Here is a 16,853-nt window from a genome sequence, read left to right on the forward strand (position 1 = left end):
GCTTTGCTCCAGGTATAAGTGAGAGGAGCAGAGCTCATGAAAAACAGAAATGCAGAGGTTGGAGAAGCAAATGAGCACCTAGCGCTGCCTCATCCACATACTGTATTTTAGCAATCGACCATTTTAGCAAGTCTATGCCCAGCTCATGCTGCCAAACACTGAACACAACATTTGCAACTAAGTGCCTGTATTGAAAATACAGTTTCATCTGAAAAGAGGGGAGTTGTCTGATGGTAAAGCCTGGAATGGGAATGCCATTGTTTGGCTCAGGAGCGATATGTACGTGCCCGGGTTGTGATCAGCAGTGAGCGACCTGCCTGGGGGCTGATTGCTTATGGGTAGGGTTGCTGAAAGTCACTGCTAATAAACTCATAGTTTATGGGCCACAGAGGGGAAGTTCTCATTATAATAAAGAACAAACAAGTAAATGCCTTGGCCTAGTGCTGCTGGAGACCCTGGGTGGCTCTCCCAGCTCTGCTCGTGGGGGAATGGGGATGCACATCCCACCAAGGCTGAGATCTGAGCAGAGTACATGGCAGGGGCAGCTTTGCCCTCTTGTCCATGTGGACAATGGGCAATTCATAAAGTAAAAGGGCGGCTGGGGGTGAATTTAGAATGACTTGGGGGTGATGCTCGGGGCCATCCCCAAACCTTCTGCCTGCACTACCCTTCCCCACCTCTGCTGCTGTGAGTGCTGGTGCCGTTTCTCCCAAGGACACCAATTAACCTGCAAAATGAGTTTATCCCTTTGGAGCATGCACCAGAGAACTGAGCTATCTAAAACACCGTCCCAAAGAGCCATAATCAGCAGCCGGGGCTGAGGCAGACCTGGGGCTGCACTGGGACAGCAATGGGGGCTGCTGACCCGGTGCCAGTGCAGTCCCACGCTCTCAGATGACAACCTTTGGTCCTGTACAGTGTAGCACAGCGCACACGTGTCACACACACCATCCCGTCCATTCAGCTCCTACCTCAGGAGCTGCTCTTCCCTGCTTTAGACCTAAATAATGTGGGGGGAGCACTAAGGAATGGGGTGCAAGTCCTCGTATGGCTACCCTGGGATGGAAAGGATGCTCTTCCAGCTGCCTGCCCAACCAAAAATACTCCTTTTTAATAACTGGCCTAAGCAAAGTAAAGCCCCAGCTCGTTGCTGGCTGCCAGATTGACAGATGGCTGCGGTCATTAATATTGTACAACTTCAGGAGTTCATAATACTTTAATCTACAAAGCCGGTGGGGGTGGCTAATGGGAGCCCCGCAATCTGCTGTGCCGGGTCCATCCCAGACCCCCTGAGGGGTGGGCAGACGCGTCCAGGCCCTGCCTGGCCAAGACAAGGCTCCCTGCCTCCTCCAAGGATGCTGTGGCTGGGATGAGCTCAATGAACCCCCTGTGTTAATGGCTGCTGTTAACGGGGGCTCCTAAATTCACCATGTGCTGCCCCAGCCCTGTTCGGCCGTCAGATTGTGGAAATCCACAGAAATCCAGCAACCCCTCTTCGGTGTCATCATTAAGCCCAAGCCTTTCCCATTCTCTTTTAGAGGCAGCACGGGGAGATTATGACTGATGTCAACAGGCAGATAATCTCTGGTTCAGCGCTGGGCATCGCTGACCTCCTTAATAGACATAATAGAGGGCTTGGAGCAGGGCAGAGTGCCCGGAGCTGCACCCACCCCAAGCAGCCCCTCACCGTGGGGCTGTTTGCAGCAAGCAAAGCCCAGCATTGCCTTTGCAATTAAAAATGGGCATTTATTGGTTGCTTTGGGTGCCGCGGGCTCAGCGTTTGGCTCCAATGAGCCCCATCGATCCCTGGCCAAGGCCCGGGCCCTGGCATCCTCTCTTGGAGCAGGGTGGAGGAATGGTGGCTCCAGGAGGCTGCCGGGAGGCTCTTAGCACTATCGATTGCCTGTGGAGGCTGAGGGCTGGCTCCTGGTGGGGCTTTGCCTTCGGCCAGGTCAGTGTAGCAGGGCATTGAGTGGCTGCTCAGTAGAAATGGCTCTGGTGGGTTAATGCTATAAAGGCTTATGGGAAGAGGCATCCTAGATGGATATATTAGATAGATAGATGATGATAGATGATAGATGATAGATGGATAGATAGATAGATAGATAGATAGATAGATAGATAGATAGATAGATGATAGATAGATTTTAAAATATATATATGTATAATTATGTATATTATATGTTATATATTTTGTATATACATACGTATACACTCACACATATATATGAGATTGAATCATAGAATGGCAGACTGGTTTGGGTTGGAAAGGGCCATAAAGCTCATCCAGTTCCAAACCCCTGCCATGGGCAGGGACACCTTCCACTAGGGCAGATATCTCATACAACACCTTAATAACAAACACGCATTTCACCTCCAGGCTATTGAATGCCCAGGACACCAGCGGGATTTGCCAAGGCTCCAGCACAGGGAGGTACCCGTGTCTGTACCAGAGCCTCAGCTCTTTGGGGTGCTGTCGTGAGGACAGAGCCCCTCTGGATGGACAGCAATGGGAGGCTTTTGGGGCTCAGTTTGGGCAGCTTTTTTCTGTGGAAACGTTTCTTTCCTTAAGGCAGCAAATCTTCCCGTAAGGTTTTCGTAGTGTTTATTTAACGAAGGTTTGGGGCTGGGGGGTTTCATCTCTTTGTGGTTTTGCTTTTGCATCAGTTATGTTCCTTTTACTCAGCTGAAACAACTGCCAGTGGCCTTTTGTCCCTCCAAGTAACGCAATAATAGCATTTTTAACACTGTTGCCCTGTTCCCCTTGTGCTGACCCTGCCCCTTCACCCACCATATGTTTCATCTCCAGATGCTCACTTTGGGGCATTTACTTTCTTTTTATCCCCTTTTTTTAACCATCCCTTCCCTGGATACACCCCCTGCATCCCCTTGGCTCCACCAGCAGCAGGGAAGTGGGAAGAACCACAAAATCCAGGAGCAACTGCAGAAAAGCCATGGCAGGGCTGGCATTTGCAAGGATGCAGCGTGCAGGCAGGGCCTCCCTGGGGTACCGCCGTGTCCCACCACGCGTTAACCCCCCCTTCTCTGGGGCCCTTCTCGTCCCTTCGGGCCATGGTGGATGCTGCGGTAACCCCATTCCAGCAGCTCTGCCGCTGGGTACCAGGACGCTGCCTCCATCCTGGTCGCTCACATTCATCGGAGCCAAATCCCCCGGGAGCAGCGGGGGGGGAAGGACGCTCCCATTATCCGGCTCCTGCCGTGTCGGAGGCAGCCGGACCAGCCGTGCAGTAATAGATTACACAGAGGATCCGGCAGCGTCGGGAGCAGCGCGGGCAGGGCCGGGGCTTTGCTGAGCCGGTGGGGACGGACACGGCCCCTGCTGCCCACTGACACCTTCTCCAGCGCAGGTATGTGGAGGGTCCGGCCGCGGGATGCTGCTGGCATGGCTGGAGCAAGGGATGGGGATGCTGCTCCCCATCTGATGTCCAGGAGAGCCCCGGGGAGGCCGTGCAGGGGGATGCTGGGCTCTGGGCGCTCGCCCTCTTCCCGGGCACGGATGTTATTCCAAGGGATGCTCTGCGGAGGAGCAGAGCTGGGGCAGCCCGTGCGGATGCCAAGCTGCCAGCGCATGGCTGGATCTGAGCCGTGCTGGTGGGTGGAAGGATATAGTGTCCCCCCCAACACATCAGCCCTTGCCTGACCCTGTAATGGGGGCTTCAGCCTTGTTTGGGCGCAGGATGGGCACCCTTGGGGCTCAGCCACAGCGGGTGCAAAGGTGGGTGCTGCCCTGTGCTTCTGCATGCTGGAGGGCTGGGGTCATGGCAAGGGAAGGTCCCCTTGTGCCCCTATTCATGGGATGACACAAGGAGCCAAGTGCTTGCAGGTCTCATGGTCACAGCTTGTGCCTCAGTTTCCCCATCATGCCGGTCCCCACTGTTATCCAGCACCCAGTATGGGGGTGCCGAGGTGGCATGTGCTGATTTGTCTTGCTCCCCACGTCAGAGATGCCCATCCACATGAGCTGTTTCCAGGGTTCTCTACCCAGCCGTGTGGATGCTCAAAACCCCTCCTGGTCTTGCTTGGGGCTGCATCCACTCAGGAGAAGGCCAGACAATGCCATTCCCCAACAGCCCCTGGTTGCTATTTGCCACTGTCCATCCTAAGCGATAGAACCATCCAAATTGCAGCCAAATCTGGCCAGATGCATGCACGCACATCTACAAGAGGCCAGCGCTGGGCACCCATCCTGTGCTGGGCTGGCCTTGCACCCTACAGGTAAGTGCAGCATCACCAAAACCTCCTGGAGCCATGGGCTGCTCCGCCATGGGGCTGGAAACCTGCCCCAGAGCTGGGGGACCCCGTCTTTATGGGGTGCAGGGCTGTGGTGTGGGGGGGGTTCAGGGCAGGATGCGGCCATGGGATGCAGCACCAACATCCTCATCTGCAGCCCCACAGAGCCCCCCGGTGCCACCATGGACGAGTGGGACCTCCCACAGTGGAAGAAGGAGGTGGAGAGCCTCAAGTACCAGCTGGCCTACAAGCGGGAGATGTCCTCCAAGACAATACCCGAGTGAGTGGTGCCCCCATCGCTCCCATCCCTGTATCCCTGTGAGGAACCCGGCTCTTCTTCACCCCGACACCAGCACCCCCCTTCAAGCCATGAGGGGACCCAAAATGAGGCGGGTTTGGAGGTTTTCCCTTATGGTTCTTCAATCCCCCCCCGCTCCAGGTCCCAGCAGCAGAAAGCCACCAGCTCCAGTGCTGATGCTCACAATGATCCTTTGCACTAAGTCCTTCCCATCCCAGCTCCTTTCCAGCTGCCCATCCTCAGTGGTGGCCGGGACATGGCAGCAGCCATAGAGACACCCCAAGACCCCCCCCATTCTCCAGTCAAGTGTTCAGACCCCCTCTGCAGAGCTCAACACGCTTAAAGCTGTAAAACAAAGCCATGGGCAAGTGTTTCCCATCCCTCGTTTGTACCTCACTGCTCCTCAGGTGAAGGTCCTTGGCCCCATCCCATCGGCTCACCCAGCCCGTGTCCCCCTTTCTGACTCACTTAGAAAGGGGGACAGAAAAAGAGCAGCTTTGGCAAATCGGTTTTAAACCATCATAAATAAGCTTTAAAACACAACATAAATGAGTGTGAAACCCCATCATAAATGAGTTTTAAAGCACAACATAAAGACCATGCCCATGCCGGCAGCACAGGGGCAGCCACAGATGCGGGGGATAAAAGGCTTCTGTTAAGCTCGTTTCTTTCCCTCATCTCCCCCTTATCCATATAAAAACCTGGGAGCAAAAGGCTCGTAGAGGCTGCACCGGAGCTGGGCTCACCCCAATGCATCCAGCTGCACATTCCAAGCCAACGGACCCCCGCGGGATCAATGCCCACCCCTTTACTCCCATCTCCGCAGGTTTGTGAAGTGGATCGAGGACGGCATCCCCGAAGACCCCTTCTTGAACCCGGAGCTGATGAAAAACAACCCTTGGGTGGAGAAGGGCAAATGCAGCATCCTCTGAGGGCCCCCCCTTGAACCTCCCCCTTTATCCCCTTGCTGAATGTACTTTTATATTAGCCAGCTTCCTAATACGAGAACCTGAACCAAAACCCAACCCTCAGCTTGGCTTCTTATTCATAGTAGTAGAAGCGTTGCTATTTTAGATGGGGGGGACAGGGACAGCACAGGGGGGCGGGCAGCGTGGTGGGACAGAGCAGCAGGGGTACCTCCAGGCTCAGGCTGCAGCTCCAGCCTCAGGCATCCCCTCTGCCCCTGCTGCTCTTTTCCAGCTTGGGAAGGAAGGGAACTTTTATAAAGCACATTCAGGGATTTTCAATGCTCTTTTGTACATTGCAGGGTCTCTTTGTCGCAGCCAACCAGGCACAAGCCGGCAACGAAGGGTTTGTAAATGAAATAAAGAGAACACGCCTCCACGGTTAGTTTTTTTATACAGATTTTACTTCTTTGTTAAACAAGCGGGTACTTCGAAAAAGAACCCCAAAATAACCACGCACACCCCAAAAACGAAGCCAAAAGCCATGGTTTCCCTTCAGTTCCATGGGCATAAGTTCATGGTTTCACTGCCGCCACCCTAGAGCAGGTCCTTGATGTAGATGTTCCTCCTGACGGCGTTGGAAACCCCTTCATTAAACCGGAACCAGACGTCGCTCTTCCCCACAGCTTTTCCCATCTGGTTCTCAAGAGATTCCTCCTTGGAGGCCTGAGGGGCTGCAGGGGAAGATCCAGGTCAGAAACTTGCACAAACCCTTCTGATGCTCCCATGTTATAGACTCAGCATCATGGCACGGTTTGGGTTGAAGGGACCTTAAAGCTCCTCCAATTCCAACCCCTGCCCCGGGCAGGGACCCCTTCCACTGGAGCAGCTTGCTCCAAGCCCCTGTGTCCAACCTGGCCTTGAGCACTGCCAGGGATGGGGCAGCCACAGCTTCTCTGGGCACCCTGTGCCAGCGCCTCAGCACCCTCACAGGGAAGAGCTTCTGCCTAAGAGCTCATCTCAGTCTCCCCTTGGGCAGGTTCAAGCCATTCCCCTTGGCCTGTCCCTACAGGCCCTTGTCCCAAGCCCCTCTCCAGGTTTCCTGCAGCCCCTTTAGGCACTGGGATCCTGTAAACACTTGCAGCACCCACAGCTCCCAGCTGACCCCTGCTACAACCCCACAGGCACCCCCCTGCCTCCGGCGCTGGGGTCTGTTCACTTAATATCCCCTTTCCATCCTATGGATGTCCCCTGGGCGCAGTGCTTGGGGACACAGCCCCTGTATGGGGTCCTGGCACAGGGAATGCAGCATCCACGACCACCCCATCCCTCTGCCACCTACCTGGGGCTGTGACTTTCTGCTGCCGCTGAATGGGCCGCCCGAAGAAGTCCTTCTCAGGCTGCCAAAAGCAAAAGGCAGAAGGTGAGCGTGGCTCTGTCAGCGCCCGCATTCACCGATCACATTCAGACACAGCCAAAAGCAAGCGGAGTTTCCCTCTGTGCAAGGCTGGACACTGGTGAGACCATCACCCCACCCTCAGGGCTGCTCCGGCTCCTTCCCCATTCAAGCACCCGGCGCTGGAGGAAGCCACCGAGCAGGAGCTGAACGCAAATCCACAGGGAAATGCAAACGGCATTCAAAATGGGGTGGGAAACACACACTTGAGGGTTCATCGTGCTCAAGTGGGGCTCTACAGGCAGTCAGGATCCTGATGCTGAGCCTGTGGAGAGGGAGGGAAGCAGGGGACCACCGCCTGCTCCTTCAGGACACTATTGGGATGCCCACAGTGGGATGCACGCCTCACTTGCGATGGTTTCCCACACCTCATGAGCAGCTCTTCCTCCAATGCCACGGCTTCTACAGAGCCAAAATTCAGCTATTTTAGCACAAAACATCCACATCTCCTTCCCCAGCCAGGAACGCTTCACGGGGCACATCCATAACTGTCACCCAGCTCTAACTCATCCCGGTGCCGTAACCCCAGTGATGATGCAGTTATGGGACACACGGCGCCGGGCTCTTCTATTGAAAGAAACTACACTAAAGAAATACAAATATCAACAGAGAGAGGGAGTCTCCAGCCGCCAGGAACGTGCCGGGAGGGAATGAGGTGGGAATTGCAGCCCCCTCACCTTGTCCTCCACAGCTGCCCTCTTGACGATGTGCTCCAGGCGCTGCCGGTGGTTGGGGGGCACCGTGTCCATGTTCTCTCCTGCCTCGCCAAAGCTCTTCCCGGGCTCCTGCAGTGAGAAGAGCCAGGAGTGAGGGTCCTTTTGGGCGCACCCCCACTAAGGGCAGGACCCTGTCACCCATCCCGCACCCCCCTCTGCTTGCTGCCGGGTTTACTGCAATATCCAAGTGACCTGCAAGGATTTTTCCACCACTTCCCGGCTCAGAGCAGCGCGCAGGATTAGCCCCGGCAGCGCTCAGGGAACGGGTGCGTTTGCAATCCCTTTCCCTGGGACTTCCCTTGTAAACAAGGAGCCTTCAGAGATGCTTTTGCAGCCATCTCTTTGCCCCACACATCCCCTGAGAAAACCCTTCTGCCGCAAGAAGAGGCTCTCAGGGATTCATTATCCCGGTGCCACAAGGGCAGGGCAGGCACCAGCCTCACGGGAGCTGTCTCTCAGCCTTTTCCACCCGTTTCCACCTTCTGCCTGCTGCTCCACGGAGGGTTTTGGCTGGGGGCAGTTACTGAGCTCCTCCTGGAGGCTTTGGGACTTTTGGGAGCATCAAAGTGAAGCAGAAGGGAATGTGCAGGCAGGAGAGAGCAGCTCAGTTCCCCCACAGACACACGAAATCACAGCCAGAGGATCTAAAACCCCCATCTCCTCACAACCCAGTGCAAAGCTTTAACCCACAGCGAGCATTTCCTTCCAGGATTCCTGCAGAAGGATGAGCCCTTTGGGATCATCACCCAGCACAGACGTGCTGCCCTGAAGGCAGATGTGCAGCACGGCTGTGACTGGGGGAGTTTAATCCCGGATTTCCACTTGCAGAGCAAAAGCCACTGGCTTTGGAAAGCCCTCATCCCTTCAGCAGCACTGAGGACTTTATCCCTATCAACGGCACCACGATCCCTACCTCTCCCTGGTTCCGTGCCTGCAGCAGAGCCTCCGTCCTCCTCATCTTCTCCAGCTCTATCTCCCTGGCGATGAGCTGCTTGGCCTGGTAGCTGAGCTGCCTGCGAGCCGGCAGGTCCGGGAACCGGCACACGTCCTCCACATTCCTGAATCATGGAGAGAAAACACATCAACACTGGAAATAACACGGCTTTATGCAAACTGCAGCCTGATATAGGCACAGGGAGACCTGTCATCACCCCTCCAGTATGATCCTGGCCACGGCGCCTCAGTTCCCCCATCCCTGCTCTCTCCATGTACACCAGCAGCATCAGATGATGCTCGGTGAATGGTGCTGGCGGTGTGGAGCTGGGATGCTGCAGGGCACCTCAGCTGAATTCAGGAGGGATTGCATCCTTTTTAATCTCGGTTTCAATGCAAGAAGAGGAAACTGCAGGCGGGTCTGTGCCGAACAGATTGCTCTGAAAACCACCCAGCCACACCGCAGCTTGGGCACGAGCAGCACCACAACCCCTCGCATGACCCCGGAGGTGCCTGCAAGGAGCTGGTTAATTGAGATCCAGCCACCAGCAGTAATTTGGGCTCATCAGAGCAGTTTTATTCTTAACCACTTGGTGCTCCAGCTCTGGAGTAAGGCCTGGTTCAGTACAGCGAAAGCCCAGCACCAAGGAGCCAGCTGGGCTGGTTCCTCTGCCAGCTATAAATGTATCGCACATTATTCACATCCAATAATATTCCCCTTAAAATAAAGGAAGCAAAGTCCTGTGTCAGACACATTTGCAGCCATTTAGAAATTAGCTGTCAGAACGGATTGCAGAAGTTTTAAAGAGGAAACACAGGTTTTGCTGTCGAGAACAGCTTGAGAGATGCTGAGATGCCCCTCGCAGGTACCACCAGGAGGTGACACCCCTGTGGTCCCCATCATTGCTGCGCACAGACAGCAAATAGGGTCAGAATTCATAAGCAAAGCAAAGCAACCTCCCTGCTTGTGCCACATGGCTCCCACCATCCCACACGTTCCCCATGGCCACAGCCTGGCGTGGGGAGGGCAGGACAGGATGGTTCATACGGTTCATACAGCCCCTGCAGGCTTTTCCACAGGGAACATAACAAATAATAAGGAGCTTCCCTGTAATCAGGCCCAGCTGCTTCATTTAACAGAGGCTAATTTCTGTAATTAACTTTGTACCAGGAAGGCATCAGCGCTGCTCCTGCCTGTGGTGGGGTCTGTGTGACTTCACCCAGGCCTCGGGAGCGTTTATGGCTCTCTATGTACTTACAGCGCAGGGAGGCTCAAGGCTGGCACTGTTAATACACTCTTCAGCAGTGGCTGCAGTGACCTGTGTGCAGTGTGCCCAGGCGACCTGCTCTCCCCTTTGCCACCAGCCCCCCGCAGCATCATTCCCTTCTCTCCCAGCTCCGGCAGAGCCAAAGGCAGACGCTTCCTTTCCTTTAACCCCATCACAACAAACCCAGCTCCAGCCTCAACCCAAGGGGGTTATTTCTGACCCCGACACCTTCTTCCCCCCCTCAGGACTTACGGGTCGAGCTTGTAGATGTACTGGCCCTCGGGCAGGCGCTCCTGGTGGTAGGTGAGGTTGTAGGCCAGCATGGTGCTGATGAGGTCTGCCAGCTGCTGCTTCTCCTTCAGGCTGTAGAGCTGGGTGTTCACCTGGGGAGAGCATCACTAACCCATATTAACTTCCAAACACACAAACACAACCCAATGCACGGGGGTTGTCTCTGTATGAGAGAGGACAGTGAACACCCACGAGGTTCAAACCAAGGTTAGTTTCCTGTAAGGGACACTTCACAAAGCAGGGACAGACCCCTCTGATGGCCCAAAGGGTAAATGCACCCAATGCAACCACACACTGAAACCAAACCAGCTGCTGGGAGGACCTTAAAGCTCCCCCCGGCTCCAACCCCTGCCCCGGGCAGGGACCCCTTCCACTGGAGCAGGTTGCTCCAAGCCCCTGTGTCCAACCTGGCCTTGAGCACTGCCAGGGATGGGGCACTCATCACTTCTTGGCCTGTTCCAGTGCCCAAGGAAGGGACACACCACGCAGGCAGGGCTCCTGCCACCACAGTGAGAGGGGGCCCATTGGGCACTCACCGGTCGGAGCTTCGGGGCGATGATGTCCAGCAGCAGGCACAGCACCTCCAAGACAAGAGACTGATGCCCCGCACGGCTGCGGGCGCTGGGCGTTATCCCTGACACCAGGGACATGACCAGGTTCTGCATGTGGTTCAGCTTGGCCAGGGCCTGGGTGCAGACAGCAGGGATGGCTCAGCCACGGCTGCCACCAGAGATGTCCCCATGGGTGACTGAGATGCAGCCACGCTGCCACCACGGCCCTCCCGGTACCCACCTCGTGCTGGCTGCTGGGATAAGCGAGCCGGGGGATGCTGGTGGCTGCAAAGAGGAGGTGGAAAGCCACGGGCAGGAAGGGCAGGTACCGCATCAGCTGGAAGCTCTGCCTGTGCAGCACAGCCTGGCTCAGCAGGTCGGAGAATTCCAGCCACTCCAGGGCCAAGCACACGGTGCTGAAACTGGAGTCCCGCACCTTCATGTTCAGGAAGTTCTCGTACAGACCCTGGAATGGGATAATGGGATGCAGGAGTAGAGATGGATCGAGGCCACGTGGATGGTCTCATCACAGCATCCCATCAGAGCTCCATACAACCTAGCAAAGGAAGGGCCCAGCAATCCCCCTTGGCTGCTCTACCTGAGCGAGCTTCTCCTGCTCCCCCGAGGAGACAGCAAGGTGTAGGATGTGGTGGAAGCGGTGGGAGGATGCACTGAAGCTGGCCTTCCCTCCGAGGTGCAACAGGTCCTCATCACCCACCAGGAGCTGGGCTGGCAAAGTGGGGTCCATTCCTATCCTGTGCCTGGGGGAGTCCAAAGGAAAGAGCTCAGGGTGCCCTGGGGCTGAACGGAGCAAGGAATATTTGCCCCTTGCAAAGGGGACTGAAGGCAATAGCCATGCCAAATTATTGGGCACTAAAGAGAGTGGCCAAGGAGCATCTGGACACAGAGATCTGCTGAAGCTCTCCAGGGCATTCTATCTTTCTCCACCACAAGTCTTGCAGGCACATCAGGGAATACCATGAAGCCATGTGCCCCAAGCAGGCAGCAATCAGTAAATCCCACTTTTACCTTTGGACCTTCGGAAGCTGGAAGATCTCTTGCCAGATGGAGAACAGCCCCTTGTTTTGGTCCTTCAAGCCGATCCTCATTGTCTGCACCATCTGCATGCTCAGCTCCTTCTGGCCTCTGCTGTGCAGGAACTGCAACACAAGCAAAGGGCTGGAGGGGAAGGATGCGGCAGGGATGGAGGGGGGATGCCCACAGCAGCAAGTTGGTGCTGGGGAAAGCTGCAGGCAGCAGCACCTCACTCCCCAGTAACACAGTAAGAAGTAACACAGGGAACAGGCAGGAAAACACAGGGATCTGTCTGGGTCCCCTCCATCCCCATCTGAGCCCAGATGGAGTCAGGATCCACAGGAACCCGTGTGCCCCGGTACCTGCAGGGTGTTTATGCACGAGCGGATGTCATTCTCCGTCTTCTCGCACAGCACCAGCAGCGCGCCCGCGTCCGCCCGCATGCCCTGCCGCAGGGCGATCTGCAGGACAGGGGGTCAGAGAGGGGGAACCTGCCAGTGGGGGGGGGCCAGGGGAGCCCTTGGCTGTGTCCCACCTCGCAGAGCCGCTGGGCCAGCCGGGATGGTGCTGTGCGAGGGAAGACGAGCAGGAAGGATTGCTGCCGCAGCGGCCGGAGCGCAGGGACGTACCTGCAAAGGGGAGCAGAGGCGTCTGAGCGGCCCTAGCACAGGAAGAAATCCAGCTGTTAATCATAGAACAGTCAGTGTTGGAAGGGACCTTCTAAGGTCAACATCCAGTCCAACCCCCCTGCAATGAGCAGGGACATCTCCAACTAATGAGGTTGCCCAGAACCCGGCCTTGAATGTCTCTATGGATGCTCTGCTCAAAGGCAGATGGGTTATTTATGCACCACTGCATGCCTGAGCATGCACAAACAACTCTACACTCACACCTCACTACAGGTCATCCCAGCAGACACAAAACTTGGGGTTCAGGGAAGCTGAGCACGTTATAGCTTTACTTTTGCTAAGGTGCATCTAATCCATGGGCCAAATAAGTCAGCTCAGGAAGCATTAGCTGGAGGCCATAGCAGCTGCCTCCCCACTTGGGGTCTCAGCTCTCTACCCCTCCCCAGACACACGGCAGGCACTAACTGGTCGTTGCAGATGCAGATGATGGGCCTGAGCAGCAATCCGCCCTCCCGCTGCCTCCGCCGGCCCATGCCTGCCGCTGCCTCGCCTTGCGCATCCTTACGGTTGATGATGTTCAGCAGCACATTGATGGATGCCTTGGGAAATAAGAGCCAAGGAGATAAGGGATCAATTCTTGCTGGTCAGAGGCAAGGAATAGCTCTTAAAACACAACAGGAGATGAGCTTAACATGTAAGTGGTTAATGCAAAAGGTGGCCAGCTCCTTACCGCAGGCGCACCATCTATCTCGTCAATGATCAGGCAGTTGGGCTTCTCGTTGGTGCCCAGCACAGACTTCATCTGGGTGGCAGCTTCGATGCGGGTTTTGAACACCTCAGGGCTGCGGTCGTCACTGCAAGGCAAGGCAGTGCCAGGCTGCTGTGGATGGCATCACCTCCAGCACGGCACCACCTCCAGCACGGCATCACTTCCAGCATGACACCACCTCAAGCACAGCATCACTTCCAACACGGCATCACCTCGAGCACAGCATCACCTCTGGCATGGTTATCACCTCGAGCACAGCATCACCTCTGGCATGGTTATCACCTCCAGCACAGCATCACCTCCAGCACAGCATCACCTCCATCCAGCACAGCATCACCTCCAGCACGGCATCACCTCTGGCATGGTTATCACCTCCAGCACAGCATCACCTCCAGCACAGCATCACCTCCACAGAGCCAGCACAGACTTACCTGGCATTCATCTCGACGGCGTTGTACCCCGCATGCTTTGCAATGACATGTGCCAGAGTGGTCTTTCCCAAGCCAGGTGGGCCACAGAGCAGGGCTACCTGGAGCGAAGAGGTAACATCAGCCCCGCAGGCAGCGAGGGAGGGCTTCCTCCAGCTCCAACACAGCTGCCACACAAGGGGATGAGGCTCTGCGGCCTCCAAACCTGTTTTGGGAGCTGCTGCACTGGTTCGTAGACACGAAGGGAGAAGTTAAAGGAGGAAGGAGAATATACAACCACCCAGAGGTGACGGAGTCACCCTGGCAGCATCCCTCATGCAGATGTTTAAGTCTGCAGGCCAGTAGAGAGAAAAGGCTGAACAGAACCCCTTCCAGAAATACATTCGTGTGAAGCAATGCTGTTAGTATCTATGCTTGTTTCCCCCTCTCTCTATCCTCTAACCGGACAGGCTGAAGCTGTTAAGCTGGCCTGGGTATGCTCCCTCGGCTCCCTTTAGCATTTGAGCATCATTGAAACAGATGAGAAAACCCCATAATCTCTAAGAAGAATGAGGGAATTGCATTTCTCCCAGATCTGTACTGGAAGAGAAGGGAAAGGGAAGACCTGCTCCTCACCTCGGCGGCAGGATGAGGGGGACAGGAGAGGAGACCCGCAGCAGTGGCATCCTGTCCTACTCACCTTATATTTGGGTCTCTTGTGCTGGTCCAGCTCAGCCTCCAGAATCTCCTCTGTGAGCTGGACCTTCGTTTTCCACTTATTCTGCTGCTCCTTGGGTTGGTTGAAGGGAGGATGAGCTTCAGTGCCGGCCTTGGCCTTCTTCACAGCCTTCTCCTTCCCAAACACCACCGTGTCCCACAGCTTGAGCCACTTCAGAAGGCAGCGGTTTGTGTACTGCGAGTTCGGAAAGACAGCAGCAAAGCCATCAAACCTCGGAAGGAGCCAGTCTAGGACAGCGGAAGGCTGCTCCTTCATGGCTTAAAAACCAGCAGGGCCTGCAGAGGAAGGAGCCAAGCCCAGAGCGTGTCTGCCCAGATGGACCTTAAGCACATGGAACATCACTCCCCACCACTGGAGAGGCTGCTCAGGTTTCTACCTGGCATAGGAACACAGCTTCCTTCCAGCCTCAGCCACCACAGAACAATAGAATGGGTTTTGGGCTGGAAGATGCCTTAAAGCTCATCCGGTTCCAACCCCTACCAGGGGCAGGGACCCCTTCCACTGGAGCAGCTTGCTTCAAGCCCCCGTGTCCAACCTGGCCTTGAGCACTGCCAGGGATGGGGCAGCCACAACATCACCATCCAGCAGGGCAATCGAGGACAAGTCACATCAGCCCCATCCCTGCTGTCCCTCGCCTGTCTCAGTTCAACCCAGCGCCTCCCAGCCTCTTCCATAATCTCCATCTCCCTACAAAACTTATAATAATCCCAAAAAACCCAAACCACCCAACGATTCCTGGCTAAACCCCACACAATCCTTTCTGCCTTACTTTGCTCATCTTCCACAGTCTCTCTTGTCAGAAGGCCCACAGCTAAAACCTCTCAGCAGGACTGCACAGACAGAGCCCCCAGCCAATGCTTCCAAAAGCAACACCACGAAACCTGATCCCACAGCATTAATAAAGAGTATGGAGGGGGTAACCCCCCGAGCCCCTCTTCTAGCACCTCACATCATCACTGAGCAGCTCCATGTAGCGCCGAGGAGTGAACCTGTCCACCCAGAGGCAATGCAGCGCCGAGTCCTCCTCGTCGGCCGGCTCCGCTTCCACAGCAGGCTCTGGGCTCTCGGTGCTGGTCTCACTCTCGAGGCAACTGCAAGAAAGCATTAACTTGTCCCAGAGCAGCCAGGGAGTCAGGACAGGGCTGGGCATTCCACCATCACTTCCCAAGCTGGGGATGCTGAGGGCAAAGGTCCCAAAAACCTGGACACCACCGGAGCATCCGAGAGTGCAGCAGGGACAGGAGTGGGGTTTCACCCCAACACCTCACCTGTTGATTATCTCTGTGAGCTGCTGTGATGCCTCCAGAACACATCTTCGACGCTTGGGCACAAAGAGAGGGAGAAAGGGGACAGAGACACCCGCTAAGCCATGGCTGTGGGGAGCAGGGATCTGGGAGCCGGTGCTGTGGCTATCCAGGGGAAGGCAGGAAGATGGGTATACGATGGGATACCTCTTCATTCACTTGTTCCTTCAGGTAGGAGAAAGGCACCCCCAGCAAGTGGAGCGGCCTCCGTGTATTCCATCCCAGGGAATCAGGGAGCTGCAAGGACCGGAGGACACGCACTGATGCTCACACCGATGCTCGGCACAAACACTTCACCCTTCATCAAAGATCCCCTCCTGGACTGGATGGAGGACACAAGAAGCAAGCCCAGCCTCCAGATCCCTCCTCACCTCCACCCCTGTCCTGGAGGAATCATCCCTCAGGACCATGAAGACCCTGGTGCCCTCGGTGGACGTCACATTGATGTAGTCCTCCAGGATGGGCGGCCGCTTGAGGACCCGCTTCTTCTCGGAGGGTGGTGTGCTCTGCAGTGGGGCCATGCCACTGACGTCCAGGTGGTCCGAGCTGGAAAACACCATTTCCCTTTAGCAGGGGCAAGGGATGGGACCCTTGAACCCCACCTTTGTGTTGGGGCTCCTCACCCCTGCCCAAAGCAGGCTTCAAGGTGGCCAACCTGACAGCCTGAGGAGCAGGCTCCTCTGGGCCAGCATCCCAGGGGCCATCCGGAGCCAACTCATCATCCACGCCAAAGCTGAGCTTCTTAGCAGCTTCCAGCCGCTGCCGCTTGGGCTTCGGGGCTGTGGGAGAGAGCAGGGCAGGAGGAAGAGGAGAAGCAGCCCTGCCACCGCCGCTCCTCCGGCAGCAGCATCCCTGCACCCCTCAAATCCCTGCACCCGGGATCAAACCTACTGCGGGCTGCGGGCGGGGAGCCGGGCGAGCCCCGATCCCTCTTCCTGGAGCCGCTGCCCCCGTCGGGGTGCCCGGGGGGCTCGGGCTCCTTTGGCGGCTGCCTCCTGCTCCGGAACTGGGAGATCCTGCAGCCAGCGGCTGCGGAGGGGTCATCTGCGAGCGGCGAAACGCGGAGCTGCCGCTCACCGGAGGGGACCCGCGGCGGGGCGCGCAAGGCAGGGTCCTGCCCGCCCGCCCCATCCCTCCCTCCTCCACCGGTCCCGCACCTCCCAGCTCGGCCAGCGCCTCCAGCTCATCCGCGAACCGCTCGTAGAAGCCCGCATCGGGGTCCCCATCGGGGTCCTCCATGGGACCCGCTCCCGCCCGCACAGAGCTTCCGGCCGCCGCGGAACCGCCGCTGATTGGCCGCG

At 56.4% G+C, this 16,853-nt stretch overlaps 2 protein-coding genes across 2 annotated transcripts; one reads left to right on the forward strand and one right to left on the reverse strand.

Moving 5' to 3' along the window:
- Positions 1–3,174: 3,174 nt before the first annotated feature.
- Positions 3,175–5,583, forward strand: GNG13 (G protein subunit gamma 13). Its single transcript, XM_065686597.1, has 3 exons — positions 3,175–3,368; positions 4,409–4,531; positions 5,376–5,583. Exons 2-3 carry the CDS (start codon positions 4,434–4,436, stop codon positions 5,479–5,481), a joined length of 204 nt encoding a protein of 67 aa, XP_065542669.1. The 5' UTR covers positions 3,175–3,368; positions 4,409–4,433; the 3' UTR covers positions 5,482–5,583.
- Positions 5,584–5,896: 313 nt separating this feature from the next.
- Positions 5,897–16,839, reverse strand: CHTF18 (chromosome transmission fidelity factor 18). Its single transcript, XM_065684809.1, has 22 exons — positions 16,710–16,839; positions 16,444–16,596; positions 16,208–16,331; positions 15,924–16,098; positions 15,700–15,789; positions 15,517–15,569; positions 15,198–15,339; positions 14,210–14,422; positions 13,534–13,631; positions 13,064–13,187; positions 12,799–12,932; positions 12,240–12,333; positions 12,067–12,165; positions 11,699–11,829; positions 11,268–11,430; positions 10,911–11,135; positions 10,655–10,804; positions 10,080–10,210; positions 8,540–8,684; positions 7,588–7,695; positions 6,797–6,854; positions 5,897–6,188 (listed from the first exon to the last, which is right to left on the reverse strand). Exons 1-22 carry the CDS (start codon positions 16,789–16,791, stop codon positions 6,052–6,054), a joined length of 2,829 nt encoding a protein of 942 aa, XP_065540881.1. The 5' UTR covers positions 16,792–16,839; the 3' UTR covers positions 5,897–6,051.
- Between the last annotated feature and the right edge of the window lie 14 nt (positions 16,840–16,853).

Source organism: Lathamus discolor, chromosome 6 (genome assembly GCF_037157495.1).
Source record: "Lathamus discolor isolate bLatDis1 chromosome 6, bLatDis1.hap1, whole genome shotgun sequence".
Lineage (NCBI taxonomy): Eukaryota > Metazoa > Chordata > Aves > Psittaciformes > Psittacidae > Lathamus > Lathamus discolor.